Genomic DNA, 17878 nt, shown 5'->3' with positions numbered 1-17878 from the left:
AGCATAGACGTGCCCCCCATCTCGCTATAAGTGTCGGTGACCGAAGCCGTACTCCGGCTGACTCGTCATCAAGTCATCCGGGTTCCTGTAACATGTGGAAGTGGTCGGTCCGATGCCGCTGCAATGCGCCTTGCAAGGCTTTGTCTCACGGATCCCGATACTGGACCAGTGTTAGATCTTACGGGAAAAGCCCCGCCAGCCATCCAAGGTGGCTAACTTGGGACAGATGGCGAACTACCAATGGACTTGCAAGGTACCAATCGTTGCCAACGCAGCACAGTAGGGCAATTGGTGTCTTTGAACCCGAGTAGGCAGCTGCTGTCCTTGAACCCCACTCCGATATACGTTTCTCTTGCTCTCTTTTGGCCGAGAAGGGAAACTAGCGAAGATCCGAACTCTAGGGTTTAGATCGGGAAGTGCATTCGTAGAATCTGAAAGATCTCGTCGCAAAGGCACCGCCGTCATCGCGGGCGACGGACGCCGTTGCTATCTCTCGGTTCCCCTTCCTAGTCGATCGCATTGGATCTGAGCTTTGCTCGTCGTGGTGATGTGAATTGATCCCGGCGAGAGCTTCTGGTTTTGGGTCCACGCGTCGTCTCGAAACTCCTCATGTGAGATCTCTTTCTGGATTGCGGGATAAAAATGGTGTTTTGTTTCGTTTTTGGGACAATATTTAACTTAGGTGCCTCGTTTCCATCCCAAAATATGAAGGTAACAACGGATGTTTGAGTGATTTGATTCCAGCGAACTGATTAAGAAGCGTATTAATTTGCTTTAGTTTGACACTGAAGGGCAAAATAGGAAATGAATGATCTGATTCGATTAATAGGTTCTGATCTTCTTATTCTCATTATGACGCATCATTAAGGATTGCAAGTATATTCTGAATCTCAAGAAACCTTCCAACAGAATGCTCTGAGTTTTTGGCACATAGCAACGAATGTGTCAAATCAGAAGCATCAACAGAAACTTTGGGTTTAACTGTTCATGGGTTACTCGTGAATATGGTTCCATAATGATATGATCCTTCTTCATCTTCCTTGTTTCTGTGTACAGTTGTATACAGTTGTCACGAAAGTGGATGCAGCAGATCTTATGCATGTGATCTTGAAAATAAGACTTTCCTTTTGTGTTATTCTTGATATTCAACTCACATGTTCTATTCTTAATTACAAAGTCTAGCAAACAATTTTCATGAATTTATATTCCATCGTTACACTCTGTGCCTTTCTTGTAAATTTTTCTGTATTCATTGATGCAATGCACACACATATGAAAATTGTGATCTGCCTCTATATTAATATTCAAAGTCTGATGCTCACATGCTGAACATTAAATTCATCCTGACTATATCTGTAGAATGGGATCCATCTAATTCTTTATTTTGTGACACAGAATTCTTAGATATAGCCTGTCCACATGGGTTCCAAGTTAGTGGAGGAACTGCTAGAGAATTCTGTAGGAGTTCACTTTTCTGGACTTCACGTGGATGATATAGAACTAAGAAATTCTGAACAGCAGCTGCTAGCAACTGCTGAGACTGAGAATGGCTGCAGAGAACCCTTCGTAATAGGTTAGTTCTTATGAATGATTCACCGAATTTTTTGGTATTTCATGCCTTGTTGTCATATTTATATATGTGATTAAATAAATACTTATTTCTATCCATGCTTTGTAAGAAAAGATTTAATTTAAGCATTCAAGAAAGTTCCTAGTTGGTTACAAGAATTAAGATTTGGGATAAATTTATTGTTTGATGTTAAATATATGTAAAAATTTTCCACAGTTTACAAAGATGAGAAAGAGAGAGAGAGAGAGAGAGAGAGAGAATTGTGGAAGTTGGAAATTTCCATAATCCATGTGCCGAGAAGTTCTCCCACCAGCAAATTTGTCTTTGGCAACATCTTTTCTACCAACTTTCTGTCAGAATCAAATTTGTTGGAAATCATTTAGGGGAACTGCAACTTGCCACATAAATTAGGGTACATAGGATGAGCTCCTAATTGCTTCTAGTTATCTGTGTCATGCATCCGAGGTGGTTGGGTGGGTGTGTGGGGGTGGCATAGAGGTCCAACGGATATCCTAAATTTTAAATCTTCATTTAATTTGGTAGGTTTTATTTTATATAAACCATTTCATTATTTGGTTATTTTCACTGAGAATGATAATGATCATTTGATTTGTAGGATGGATCATCAAGGCTTGAAACTTTAGTTTTGGCTGGTATTGTTGATTTGAGCATTTTGGTAAGTTTGTAGTTGGATGTTAAAATAAGAAAAAGATAAGATGTAAATATTTCAAGAAAATCTAGAATATTAGGAAATGTTTTGTGTGTTAGGTATAGTTTTAGACGAAATGTTTTATGGATGTTAGGAGATTATAAGTCTGGATGCATAGTTCTTGACATAAATCATAAACATGTATGTGTTTAATGCTAGGTGTCAGCTGTCTTTTCGTCTTTTAATATGGGGATGTTGGCAAGAAATGATCATAATATCAAGATCTACAAAAAATTGAGTTGGCTATGATGAAAATACTTGTTTATGCTACAAGACAAATAGATTGGGAAAGTTGAAATAGGTCAAATGCAGTATCATTGTGTCAATGTGAGCCTGGAAGATGCATTTGCAGTAACATGATCTGTTTTCCCTTTGGACCAAATTCATATCAACCAATCAAATCTATTGGTTTGAGCTGAAATGGCTAAAACCTGAATGGAAGCCACACCTTTTAAACCAATACAGCTGGATCAAGGTAGCCTTCGATTTTTGGTCCTTGTTTAGGTTCATGCTTTGCAAAATATTGAAATGGTAATTGTCACAGGATTGAGCCACATCTTACTATATAAGGGCTCTCAGTAGTTTTACCTTCTCTGCATCATGATCGGCCCTTATTTTAGTTTAAGGCAGGTTATATTGTAGATGTTTCTTTAAGTGGTACAACTGCAGCTTTCAAAATGTAGGACTTATTTTATGTAGATTTTAGAATAAGTATAACAGTTGTAGTTTTTTTCGTTCATAGGTTTGCAGGCTGGTTTGTAATGTCATCATGGTGACTCTTCGAAGAGATTGAGCTGATAGGTTGAAAGAGGGAATTTTTACATGGATTCTTTAAGCCATAAGCATTGAAGTGGTTCGTGAGAAACTTTTTCTCCGTGTCCAATGTTAGTCCTTTCGGAAGCAAAAGATTTTTACAGATATATTGCTAAAAAGAAAATTCTTGTAAAAACAAATTATTCCTAGTCCCTGTTTTAGAACTACATGCTAAGAATAGTATTGAAATTCTAAATTGATAACACTTGATGTTTCAAGTTCTAATTGATAGAACTTCTAAATTGATAGACTGACTTTAAGGATTCAAATGACTTAAGAACTTGCATAATATATATAGCACTTGATGAAGAATGGAAAATGGATAGGCAATGTTGCATATTGGATGTTATCACTTATCAGGTTTTGGTTTGTTGCCAAACATGAGAGTAAAAGATTTGAAAGGTTGATTTGGAAACATATCACCTTGCCATCAGATGGACAGGTTGATCTGAAAGGGTGATGATTGAGCAACGAAACCACCTTAACCCATTTGTAGCCAAGTTAGGGCAAGAAAGGGCTAGTAAAGCTTGCTTGCTAAGTCCTTATGGTAATTTCTTATATTTTGTTTTCATATGTCATTTTTAGTGGATTTTCAAGAAGTCTCTAGAATCTGATTTAACTTTATTTGAGTATGATGAGTTATAATTTGGTTATAGAATAGGCTAGGCAAGTTGTATAGGTACCAAGGGTCATGGTTTGACATATCGAGCGGACCTGTATCACTCGGGACATATTGATTTGTCAGGTCACTGGACCGTCGACTAACCTGAACTGGGTCGACCATTTCTGAATAGGCCTTGCTGCTCCATAAGCCCAATAAACCAGGCTTATCATCTTGTACCAGGCCTGTACTGAGAGGTAAGCCTGACCGGGGTGGGCATACTCAAAAGAGATCCGTTAGGGTTTCTTTTGGGGGTATAAAGAAGGTTGAACCACTATTCAGCCCTCTTTTCCTAATCTATTCTCAGCCTCTCACTCTTAATCCTACCCATCAAACAATTTTCTTCTAGCTCCTATAAATCCCACTAATACTTTCCCAAATTCAAGCAAGACTTGAAGAGAAGGCCCAATTTCTCCAAGACTTGAAGAGAAAGTTCGAATTGAAATCCATTTGAATAAATTTTCAAAATTAGGTAAATCAAACCAAATTTGTTAGCTTAAGTACTTGATTTTAGGTTTAATTAGGTCATTATTAGAGAAATTTCTGTGTTTGGCCTTCAATTTATATTTAATTTAGGAATTGATCCATAAAGATCAAGTCCCAAACTATGTGGATCTACCACAATATGCATGAATCCAGGCTAGATAGCATAGATCCCACATGGATCATTCTAGATCCATCTGGATCTAGCCTAGATCCACATGGTTTCGGGCTGGAACTTCACATATCTAGGCTTCATCTTTGTCAAAATAAGGTAGATCCACATGGATTTAACATTATATTTGGTGAATCTGGACAAGATAGTCAGATGTAACCTAGATCTTACCTGATTTAGACTACATCTTACTGGATTTAGCCTAGATACATTCATTAAGTTTTATGGGTTGATACTGCATAGTTAAATCAATTAGCATGTGTAGTGCGAAGTAGAAGGCGTAAGAAAGTTTTATTAGACACAAGAAAAAGAGATTTGATTACTCAGTTTGACTACACATATTGCCTTTAATAGTGCTGTAATACCGTACTTCTAGTTCCACTCATACCTACACGCATGATTAAAGTAGGATGTCACATTTTAGTTTAATTATTGCTATCAATAATTAAACTAAAATGTGGAAAGTAGGCAATCTTAAAATTAAAACATGCTAATTACTAAACAAAATAATAGGGTTTCCCCTGTACATAGTGGTTTTGACACCCGTGTATACTTATATTATCTAACTAAAGGAAAACAAAAACATAACAGGTCCAAAATTTATACATACAAATGGCCATAAGCCATCGTCCATATTTGCGTTGGCATGGGCCTGCACGAGCTTCTTTCTCTACCCAATTACTTGGGTTGGAGTACTAGTATCCTTACCTGCAAAATAGGGTTTATAGTGAGTAATCACTCAGTAAGTATAAGCCTTTATAGTTTTATTCAGGTGAGTATGCATCATGTCATGTGTATCATATTTTAAAATCATTATCACAAGACTATTAATAATAAACACCTCATCTTACGACTTCTTTAGCAAGCATAATCCTATAATATAGCATATGCTAGAAAAGAGGTAAAATTTTACATCGAAATAATTCAAAATGCTTATATGCATATGTAGGAAACATAGCAAATTCATGGACTTCTACATCTTATATCATAATATATACGAGCACTCTCACTTTGCTCGTCATCGTAAGATATACGTGCACTCCTACACCGCACATCATAATATATACGTGTACATCTACACCGTACATCATAATATATATACGTGCACTCTCACACCATATGTCATAATACGTACGTGCACTTCCACATTGTACGTCATATCATATATATGCATTGTACGTCGTAACATGTCCATGTACTCCTACACCACGCATAATAGAAAACACGTATACTCCTACACCGCACGTCACCATATATATATGCATACAATACATTTTCATCGTAATTCATATATTTTTATGCTTACAAAATATATGCATTCATATTTAGCTCATGCTTAATTCATGATGATCATGTCATTTGAAATATGCTTTCCAAAATACATTATGCATACAATAATTTATACGACTACAATTTTGTAGTGACTTCAACTTATAATTACCTGATTGAATTAAAAAATGACGGTGCCAATGAAAGATCACGTTCCTTAATGATTGAACATGTTAGGGAGTGATACATCTATTAAATTGGGAGCATAGGGTCATGAGATGCTTTAATTAAGAACCCAATCTCTCAAATTGTTAATAATTCATAGAAAAACTTTGATAAAATTTCTTATAAAATAGACTATATTCAACCTGAAAATTCATCTAAATTCCACCATCAATTTTTCAACAATTCACTCTATAAACAAATGAACTAGTTAGTATTAGTCAAACCATCGTACAATCAAACCAAACGATCTTGAATTATCATAAAATTTTGTAGAAAACTAAGAGACAAAACTAAATACACACCAAATTTCAGCTTAAAACAAAATCATTTGGAGGCTAAACTACCCTCCTAATTCAACTACCAATACCTATTCTATTATACTAAAACTGGGTTGGGACTGTCGAAACTTATAAGCCTCATATCTTGGTATACAGAGGTGGTATTGACTCAATTCCAAATCTCACAGAATCTTAAAGGAACCTTTTTAAACATATTAAAAGACTAGAGTTTAATCATATCCTTAAGGTGGTTAATTCAGCTCGAACATGATCCTTTCTCAGAAAACAGAGAATTCCGAGTACCTCAGATTGGGACCATAATAACTTTATGCATCGGTCTCAGATTAAGGTCATACAGAGGCCTTAGAATCATAAGAAAATCATCCAAAACATATCCAAAAATTATAGATAAAATCAAAGTCTAGGTTACTCAAAAGCAGTTGAAAAGATCAACCTATAATCTGTAAAACTGAAACCCTAGGTATAGCAAGGGAATAGTTGAGTTTTTCATACGTCAATCTTCCTTAGAGTTGGAGTTTTCTGGCCTTCATGAGAAAAGCTGAGAGAATGATTGAAGAAGAAAAGAAAAGGTTATAGAATCTTAGGTTGGTGAAGAGGATGAGGTAGAGGTGCTTAAGAGGTTGCCTTGAGGTCTAGGGTTCAATCCCATTAGACCTTATTTCAAGTTTTCCTTTTTTTTCCTTTTATTTTTTTTCTTTTTTTACTAATGTAATTCTAATGTTGCAGTAATTTCCATTAAGTTTAATTTGGTTTGACAAAGATGACATTTTTGATCTAAACTCATCCTTTAATCTTACTTATGTATCTTAACATTTTTAGTATAACACTCTTTTTGATTTGTATCTTCATTTAATTTTTCATTGTTCCATCCATGCCTAAGTAGTTTATTATCCTCTATATACACGAGGTTTAAAACTTAAACTTTCTTATTTTAATTATATTTAAACTCATTCAAGCCTTGAGATTCACTTAAGGTCAATTACAATTCAATCCTCACTTCTAGTTATTGTATGTATGCTTATTACTATAACATAACCTTATATTCAAGTCTGCTAGCATACTTTGGCTTGTTGTGTTATGCTTAACGTAAACACTAATGTTTATGTGCTCAACTAACATTTCGTAGAATACTGAGAATGATATTTTTGGAAAATATGTATTTCAATCTTAAAAGCCGAAAACATGAGCATGCCATTTATTATATTTATGAAGTATAAACATCATAAATCATATCACTAAGTGAGGGTAACATATACATATTATTTGTGCTTCTATTGGCATGCTCGTTATAGTTCAAAGTGTGTGAGACTCGGACACTACAAGTGCTCATGATGGAAAAAAGATATAAGTAACTAAACCTGAAAGTTGAGATCTCACAGTTTGTTTTCCTGCACATCCTGTTGACTTTTTTATGTCGAGGACTTGAATTGCATTAATGAGAAACATATGATTGCTGCAATGAAGCACATTATAACATACCAGCCAAAAGCTGGCATCTATCTGGCTTCCAGCAGCAAATCCTTGGTCTTATGTGCCTTATTCAATGATATTATCTTGTGGTTGATTATAGGATTAATTTTGTCTGGCATGTGTCAAAGTTTAGTTCATTCTGTAATTCTCATTTGGTCCAACAAGATTCTTATCTTCTGGACATTAATATACTGCAGCTGTTTCTTGTTTTGATAATGTGCTTAAGTCTGAGTTACTTAGTCTTTAACTTTCTTATATGTTTTGTCAAACACAGGTGTTGCTGGTGGTGCAGCTGCTGGAAAGACTGCTGTTTGTGATATGATCATAGAGAAACTTCATGATCAACGTGTTGTCCTTGTGAATCAGGTGGACATGGTTCTGACTTGGAAAATATTGTCTTCCTTTTTTATTTCGTGGAGTTGATTTGATTAGAATCATTTAATGCAAGAAAACAGGCATGACATTTAATATACAAATTGGTACTTTTGGAGATTCAAGGAGAACCTAGATAAAGTAAGCATTAATTTGCAGTACTGTATAGATGAGTGATTTTGCATGTAGGGATAAAATGGTAATCTTCTTGGGTAAAAAGTAGTCTTTTCACGAATGTAGTATATAGTATGTACATAGTACATAATTTTTAATGAGCTGTATTATCATTTGTAATTAATATAATTTGAATATAATATAGTGTTATATATAGGAATCTGATGGGATCATTGTTGTATCATCTACCCTGATCTTTCTCTGATTAATTTATTATTTGGCTTGGGTCATATTTTTATGTATTGTGTCATTGTGTCAAAACTAAAAAGCATGATTCCTATCCATTTCAAACTTGATTGGATCTCAGATCGGATTTAATTAATTCAAGTCAGACCCAATCCATTGACAACTCTACCAATGCAATGTCCTCAGGATTTAGAACTTTCTTAGTTCATACTTAATACAAAATGTTTTTGTAAATTTTTAAATAATTTATGGTATTAATAATATGATTTAATGAATTTCATAATTTGCAGGAAACATAAGTTATCCAGCCTATAAACTAACAATGCTATTGCTCTAGGCAATTATCTTACCAAAAATATCTTTTACATTTTCTTAATGCATGCTTACTGTGGGTGCTCATGTTCTCCTTTAGATAAATAAAATTTATCAACTTTTGTCATTAACTATCTGCTTCTTTCATATGATATACATTTTGCTAGAAGACTAGGACATTATGTAGTTAAAACAAAACTATCTAGTATTTTCTAGGAAAATAGTGATGTAGTTGCATTTTTAATGGCTAATTTTGAATTATCTTTATGTTTTGTTATGAAGATAATGTATATAAAATCAAAATATTATCTAGCTATTGGTGGAAACTAATCTGTTTGTTAGCATGATATGGCAGGAATCTTTTTATTATGATTTGGCAGAAGAGGAGTTGAATCATGTACATGAATATAACTTTGACCATCCAGGTAAAAGGATATTGTTCAAAGAGTTTCAAAGAATCGTTGTCTTGATAACATGAACAAATTTGATTTTTTTTCGAAATATTAATTCTCTTTTGACTGCCAACAAATGGTTTAGCTTCTTAACTTGTTCTGACACTGATTGCTTGATCAAGTTATCATAAATGAATCAATCATGTTTTAATTCTTGTTAATCTTGCAATGTAATATATCTAACCATTAAAGTAAACCTACTGACTTGAACATCACTTTCTAGAAATTAAATTAGAGATGGATGCATTTGTATTTAACATAAATTTTATCTTTGATGTCTAATGATGGTTTTTCTCAACATATGTCTTCCATTTCCACGATGAGTACGCCATAAAACAATAACACAGTTGGAAAGTTAACTGAAATACCCCAGTATCATAGCTTTGACTTCAAATGCAGCAAGATGAGTGATATGGATTTGGCTTTTACCATCACACTTTCTTCAATTAAATTTTGCAAAAGATTTAGTACTCTATTAATTTCAACAATTGGAGAAATAGTTTCTTTGAATTTCTTGCACTAATATAACATCAACGTGGTTAGTTTCACCAAGTTCTTATAGACTTCCACCTTTTCAACTCTTACCTCTCGTTGCAACCTGTACGTGCATCAGTTGCTTTTAGTCATAATTAGCCCTTTCCTGTCTAAGAAAAAGTAGCTGACATCAGCCAGAACTAGTTCGATTTTATTTGGAATCAGTTGGATACCATCAAGGTCAACCAAATTTAAGTCTGGCCAATCCTGAGAAAAGTGTTTGATTCTGTGATTTATTTTAATTCTGACTTGGAATTTTGTCCTTGAAACATGTGCAGTTGTGGTCATTTCAAAGTCGGACTAAAATTATTATGTTCTAGAAGATTAAAATAGAAGAGAAATGAAGGGGGGAGGAGTCTTATAGAAGAAAAAGAAGAAATGTGAAACCTGGAGGTAGAAGTCTAAGTCTGGAAAAGGGAAAGGAGTTGGGGAGGAGGCTCAAGAGCAAAGGAGAGAACTTATCTCATACACTATCTTCCACGATCTGCCTTCCACAGCCCACCCATCAATTGCCAACCACTTGTTTGTCATTAAGCACTTAATTGTTAGCTTTGCATTACTGCATCTTCGTATTTCATAGTGCATGTTATGGATTGCAACACCTCGAGTCCTCAACATGTAGGTGATAAGATTTGTCACAAGGATCGTATCTTCTTGTCAATATCGCATGGTATATAATATAATTATGTTATAACGTGTAAGTTACATTATTGAAAATGTAGCTTATGAATATGATATTACAACTTGTAATATATGTATATATTGGATTTTTTTTTAAATTTTTGTATAAATTATTTTGGACAATTTTCCCAAGAAAAGAACCCATAACAGGTTTTTATTTGAGAGCATTACTATTTTCAAAATTGAGTGCAATTTGATGTCCTTGTTCTTGTTTTCCTTCTCTCATACTTTTGCTGTAGCTCCTTTTGTGCCTTTTCTTTTTTTTTCCTCATTTTTTACTTGTATTTTATTTTTATTTTCCTCTATCTTCTGATTCTGAGTCTTGCTGCTTTTGCCTTCGAAAGATGTTTAGTTAGTCTGTAATCATAATCAATCCTAACCTCCTCTAAATTTAGGATACATCTATTTCTCTTAACAATCATTTTTCTTCGGCCAAAAGTTGGTTTTTGAGATGCTCTTGCCTTCTTGCTGATCTTGGTTGATTTGCAAGGAAGCTTTTTTAAAGGCTTTGATGTCCTTCCTTACTTTTTCTGGACGCACCTTTTCACTTAAATCAGCTTGTTTCCTTTTTCTTGCAAAACTTTTGCCTCCGAGATCTGTATATGTGTTCATAGAAGTGGACTCTACATGAGCTAATAGCACAGTCTAATCGGATGGAGTACTGCATCCTGCATATTTCTCATTTGAGTGACATGCATGATTTTTTTTCTCCAATACTTTTTTTGTAATGATACATCTCTTGATTCAGATGCTTTTGACACTGAAAATTTGCTTTGCTGTATGGAGAAGCTGAGGCATGGGCTAGCTGTTGATGTCCCAAACTATGATTTCAAATCTAACAAGAGGAAATTGCCAGCAAGAAAGGTATGTCTAATGTAATAAACTCGTGTGATTCCTTGTATTCAACTTTACACAGTAATGCAATATTGCAGTTTAATATTCCAAGAGGATATTTATCTTTACCAGAATTTTCATATGGATGCAAAGAATTGAACTGAAAGTATTTCAGAAAGTATCAACATAGGTTACCTTTGCATAAGCTTGGTTATTTTCCTAAATTAGAGTGACATTACATGCATTATATTTTTCAATTCTATTTCTGCTTGTGGCAAAATCTATTCTTCTATTTCTCAGATAGAAGTTTTCACTTATTAGTGTATCCGACCAACATTTATAGTTCTTTACAGGTCAATCCTTCAGATGTAATTATTTTGGAAGGGATTTTAGTATTCCACGATCCACGTGTTCGAGAAATGATGAACATGAAGATATTTGTTGATACAGGTTATATTCTGTCTCTTCCTTTACAAGATTTACATGCCTAAAGTGGCTTAAACAAAAGGAGTATATATATATATATATGTATATGTATATATATATATACATGTATATGTATATATATATATATACATGTATATGTATATCTATATATACATGTATATGTATATATATATATATACATGTACATGTATATCTATATATACATGTATATGTATATGTATACATGTATATATATATATACATATATATATATACATACATATATATATACATATATATATATATATATACATATATGCATATTTATATATACATATATACACATATATATATACATATATACACATATATATATATATATATATATATATATGTATATATATATACATATACATATATGTATACATATATACATATATGTATACATATACATATATGTATACATATATACATATATGTATACATATACATATATGTATACATATATACATATATGTATACATATACATATATGTATACATATATACATATATGTATACATATATGTATACATATATATATATATATATATATATGTATGTATGTATGTATGTATGTTGTCTCTTCCTTTACAAGCTTTATGTGCCTAAAGTGGCTTATAAAAAAGGAGTGTATATATATATATTCATTTATTTTATATTCTTCTTTATGATCATATTATTTCTTAGTCATGCACAAGATCTTTCATGCAGATGCTGATGTCCGATTGGCAAGGAGGATAAGACGTGATACTGAAGAGAAGGGAAGAGATCTCAAGACAGTACTTGACCAGGTCAGAAATTGTCACAGTGTGAAAAATTTTTATTGTTGACAATTTATTATACTAGATGTAGTTTAGTAGATTAATCAAGTTTGATAGGTTTAGGACTGGTATTCTGGTTCTTCCCACCTATCAAGATATTTAGTTCTATGAATAATTAATTTGTAAAGCAAAGACCTTGAAAGCTACCTGATTATGAGTTTTTCTCTGAAGAATGAGTTAAGAATGAGTAGCTTGTTATAACCTTACAAGTGTCCATGAACTTTTCATTTGTGTAAATTCTTGTCCAAGCTCCTTGCATTTCAATTTCTTTTTCAATTTTCTTGTCCAAACTCCTTGCTGCCTAAAGTTCATAATATTAGTTTCTTTTCCTCACTTGTGAACTTTAAAATAAAGCCAACTGAAGAATATTGTATTGTTACAATTATATAAAACTGTGATATTTTCATAGTGTAATAATGTGTGTTAGAAAATTTATGTATATATACTTATTCTTAAATTATCAAACTTCTTGATAAATATACTAAAAGTAGAAGTAATTGCACTTGCAATTGTCATCAATAATTCAATCAAGATCAACTCGATTGAAACAGTTGAGAAAATAATATATAATTGAAAAATCACAGAAATGAAATAGGAGAAAAATAGATAAATTGCATTGGATTCTCCATTTTTTTTAAAAAAGGGAAAATTTGAATATAATATATAATTATGCCTATAAAATTATATAAACTATAACTTAAAACAAGTTGATACATAAATATATATAACTTCTAATTTATATCTTTTAAAAATAAACATCAAAATTGGTAGGATGTAGCTTTACCAAAAATGTTTCCTATGTAAGATCGAACTAAGGCGAGGAACCAAGGACTAAGGTTTTTAATTTCGAATGATATCGCCCGTACAGGGCAGTACGTATCAGTCTGCCAGCGGATCGATACGCGGACCGCCCTATCACGGACTTAGCTGGTTTTGCCTAAGTCGTATGGCACCCTTGCGTGTCCGTCCGTAAATATCAGCCTCCCCGAAACCTCCTATGGTCCCTTAGGACCTACAAAAAGAGAAAACGAGTTAAAGAAAGCGCCTCACTCGGGATCCACAAGTAATCATTTCAGAAAATACTTCATAGCCAATACAAATTACAATAAGACTTTACAAGCTCTGAGCGGTTGTACAACAAAGGGTTAAAATGGTCCACTACAGACCGAATATCTCTCACAAGTGTCCACATAACACAATCTTTATTTACAAGCCTAAAAAGGCCACCAAACCCAACTAAAATGGGACTGTTAAGCCTTCGACCGTCTCTCTAAATACTGTGCAAAACATGAACAAACTAAAAGACATGGACATACATAAGCATTACATCAAATATCCTGTTTAGAATTTTGTCCGTGACATTCTCCCCCACTTATTCCTTCGACGTCCTCGTCGAAGCCTTTGCCGACACTGCAACTCCTCGCCTTTGCTGAGTCTTCAATCTTTTGCTCCAACTGCAATGCGCCTCTTGGCTCCTAGCTGCTCTCTGCTGTTGTTGTTGAGTAGTCAAACTTTTGATCCGTTATGCTGCTTCAACTTGCCAATGACTCTGACTCTAGTGTGGGGTTGGCTGAGTTGTGTTGATCCCTATTGGTTCCTGTGGATCCTTCAGATGAAGGAAAGATCATCCTTACTATGCGCTAGTCTCCCAAATGTCTCATGCTGCTTGAACTGGGTGGATGCTTGTTGGAGCTTTAACGAGCATCGTCTCGTAAACTTTTGAAGTTTTGGGTCCTTCATATATAAAAGTTGTTCATCGACTCTTCTTTCACTTAGTTGTCACTTCCAAGTAGATTCGCATCACTTTCGCTTTCGATTGGCATTCTGTTGGGAAATGAAGCGAATAATCTACTTTTAGTAGCACTGATCACCATTGGTGAGGATTTGACAACTATTGTCTTCCATTATCTTCGAAGGGTCTTTGAACCTGTGCAGAGCTCCTCTGTTGGATAGATAAGAGAATTGAGGTACTTGGATTCATCCATTCTCTTAAGAGTTGAGAAGACAAAGGTTACTTGACTTCGTCCGCCTCCTCGAGGGTTGTACTCCATGCATCAAGCTGGTTATTGGCCTTCGCCTACTCTTTGCTCATACTTCTGAAGCACTTGAAGTGTTTGCATTTCTTACGTTGAGTTAGCTACTGTGATTCACCTTCTCAATGTCATCGAATTTCTGGAATGCAGGAAGTTTTCACCCCAACTTGGAATAAGCCTCTAATAGTTTTGATCGCCTCTGGGATTGTACCTTCTTCTTCATCAACCTTGTCGCCTACTCTATTGAGTAGCAAAGGTATAGCACCGCGTACTACCTGTTTCGTTCCTTGGTCGTGCACTCTTGCACGACCCGACGTCCTTCATTTTCGGCTATTTTGATGAGAAGCTCATTGACACCGGTCTTACGAAGTTCCTTGGTCTCTGCCCTTCAGCCTTGTCTTGATATTTGGAGTTTGCCTCCGCATGCTCCACCTTCTCGGCCCCTTTCATGATCAAACACTCTCCCTCCATGAGAGCAAGGGATCGATGACTTCACGGAAGTCCCGCCTTTGCGGTACCATGGCGTTGTCATGCCAATGACCCTATTATCCGTCGCCTCACATCTGCATCCCTTTCTTCACGATCGGTAGATTTGCATCTGTGGCACTGTGACACTTCTCCGAGTCCACCTCTATTATAACCGATGCTTGGTTTTGGGTAGCTAAGTCCCTCTGGACTCGTCATCGCTTCCTTGTCCCTTTCGATCCCCTGCTTCAACACCTCTGTGTTCTCCAAGCAGTTTCCCTTGGTCGATAGAAAGACAAACTACAACTCCCATACATGGTCTTTACCATCATGTTGCAGGGTTCACATCGATTCTGTTCTCCTTAGCTTCCTTGGTAGTAATGTTCGCTTCCTCGACATTGTCCTCTGACTTGTCGGGCTCCCTTAAGCGAATATGGGCTCTGGAGTAGTCCAACTCTCCAACTGCTTCGATTATACCTTTGCATGATCAAGTCCCTCCCATGGGACTCACTGGTACTTGCATTCGAACTTTTTCCTCGGTGGAACACAGCCCCCATATGCTGATAACCAAGGCTTTCATCCGATGCAAAACTCGATGTACGCACGGAAGACCCGCCTTTGCGGTACCATGACCTTCACTTCTTGAATCCATAACCCTTCTTGCCGTCGTGTTGTTCACCGAAGTGGAGCTCCCAATAGCTCCCGATCATACCTTTGTATGAGATAGTCCCTCACGAGACTACAATCTGTGTATCGCATTACCACGAACTATTCCACCACGATCTGCTGCACCATGTCGCCTCTCGGTGACATCTCCATTCCATTCTGATCATTGTGGGATGAACTCGGATTGCGATCCCTCCATGTGTGGCCTCTGCCAACATATCATAGGGCCTCTTCCACCTTTGATTGTGTTCGCTCATTTGGCAATCGACCTTCATCCACCCGCTCTTGGGTCATACCTAAATGAAGCACCGCTCTAGGACAGTCCGTCGCTTAGTAGCTCCAGAAGTCCACCGACTTCGCTGAAAATGGTGCACTATTGTTTGGATCCCGGGCCTCTGCTCCCCTACCAGCACAATCTCCGCTGCGCACCGCTTCCTTCATGACAACTTGAATGACAATACTATGACATATTCTTCATGAGTACTCGCCTCCGCGTTCTCTTGCCCCATGCCAAGGCTTTCTGAACCCAACTACGCCTCTGCAAGTTGAGTCGCCTCAGTTCCTCCATCAAATGCTTCTCTGAGGTAAGGTGTATGTGCCTCGAAGCTCCTTTCGTCTTTGGCACAATGCAGGATGAGCCCGCTCTATCAGAATGAGGGACCCATGGAACAACATTATCCTGCTCTTGCCTTTGCAAGAGTTCATGTCCTTGACCTCTGTCCAAGGGAAGCTTTGTGCCTCCGCTCCATGTTCCATCTTCTATGTCGGCTCCCTTCATGTGGCTTGGGTACTTCGCCAAGTTACACCCAAGTTGCTCCGCTCCTCGTTTTGCATTGAGTTGATGGTGGCCCTCGCGCCTACCATTCCACGGGTCAGCTCTCCCTTGAGTCTGATCTCCATATCGACTCCAAGTGTGCTTTCATTTGTGTTGCTTTGGGTCGCTCTCCCACTTGATCTCGCAATGCATCTACCAATGCATTCTCTTAAGCGAGATCATGCGACGACTCCTCGTCGCTCACTCGGTCCATTGAGCTTCGTGGAGTTGTTGTTTTTGAAGTACTCCTCAATATGTACGGTCCGTTGCACGTGATTCTCCCTCTAAAGAGCTGGGATTTATCCCTCCTAGGCATCTATCTCGTTGGAGCAACATCTCTCTTCGTTTCCTTCCCTCTGAAAACTTCGGAGACCACCATCCCCTTGGACTACTCCGACTTGCTGAACAAACTGTGCATTGTTCTGCCTCCTGCAAATGCACTTGCTAGATTGCGACTCCACGTCAATACAGCCCCCGTTGCACCACTGAAGGTCTAGCAACATGCTAAACTCGCTGCATACTTCAGCCTCCTACGAAGGTATCCTTCTCATGCCGAAGAGAAAGTTTCAATGCTCCATGGCGTCGAGTTTCGGTCGGCTTGGGATGGCCGCGAACATTCCATCGTCCGCATACAAGCTTTTGCATGAGTACCGAATTCTTCGAGTTAGCAATTCCCCTCATCTCTGTGAGCTTTGCATAACTCTTTCGGTCGCTGTGCAACCCATTCCACCTTGCATGGTCTTATCCTTTACCAAGCGCCTCGCTTGCCTTGAGCACCATCAAGTACAGTTGTCAACGTCGAACTGTAGCTCGAACTCAGCCATCCCAACCTTTGTGCGCTACGTATTCTTCCAAGCTTGCTTGTTCTCGTGGTGCCTCTTGCGCGAAGGGTTGGCCATTCATCTGAATGCCAATCTCAGATGCCTGCTCCTCTGAGCGACTCCTTTTCCCTACATCTCCATGCGATGTTGCTCTCCCTTGACGATCCAGATCCATTGCTGCCCTCCCTCGTCGGAAGCCGCATATTGCCTTCTCGTTTGAGGCATCGAGGCCTCGACCTTGTTGGCGACTTCTCCTCCGCGCGGGGAGAAGAAGCCTCGGCGACGTTGTCGAGGCTTTGCGAAGAGAAGAAAACGAGGTTTCTTCTCCCCACGTGGGGAGAAGAAACGAGGCGACGTCACCTCGATGACGTTGCCCTTTTTTTTTTTTTAACTTTATATATATATGTATATTTATTTATATACACCGAGCGGTACGCTAGAGTGTACCACTCGGTATACTCGTACCGTACCATACTGAATTGAGCTCGATACTCCGGTATGGTACGAAATTGTTAATCTTGCCAAGGACAACCTTGGACCAGTAGAACAAGAGGCAAACAGGCTTGATCCCTTCT

The 17878-nt window shown here is 36.8% G+C and overlaps 1 protein-coding gene across 5 annotated transcripts in view; it reads left to right on the top strand.

Annotated features, from left to right (window-relative positions):
* Positions 1 to 326: 326 nt before the first annotated feature.
* Positions 327 to 17878, top strand: part of LOC135583992 (uridine kinase-like protein 3) — a 29023-nt gene continuing 11471 nt past the window's right edge. For 3 of the 5 annotated variants that reach the window (XR_010501638.1, XR_010501637.1, XM_065170427.1), the window contains exons 1-7: positions 327 to 611; positions 1396 to 1573; positions 7946 to 8037; positions 9071 to 9140; positions 11131 to 11246; positions 11570 to 11666; positions 12395 to 12474. Coding sequence is in view for 3 of the 5 variants with exons in the window: in XM_065170427.1 (XP_065026499.1) it covers positions 1420 to 1573; positions 7946 to 8037; positions 9071 to 9140; positions 11131 to 11246; positions 11570 to 11666; positions 12395 to 12474 (609 nt within the window). In the remaining 2 variants the exon portion in view is untranslated. The remainder of the gene's footprint in view (positions 612 to 1395; positions 1574 to 7945; positions 8038 to 9070; positions 9141 to 11130; positions 11247 to 11569; positions 11667 to 12394; positions 12475 to 17878) is intronic. The other 2 variants (XM_065170432.1, XM_065170419.1) reach the window with 1 other exon arrangement.

Source organism: Musa acuminata, chromosome BXJ1-4 (genome assembly GCF_036884655.1).
Source record: "Musa acuminata AAA Group cultivar baxijiao chromosome BXJ1-4, Cavendish_Baxijiao_AAA, whole genome shotgun sequence".
Lineage (NCBI taxonomy): Eukaryota > Viridiplantae > Streptophyta > Magnoliopsida > Zingiberales > Musaceae > Musa > Musa acuminata.
This window is presented reverse-complemented; position numbering and strand designations above follow the sequence as displayed.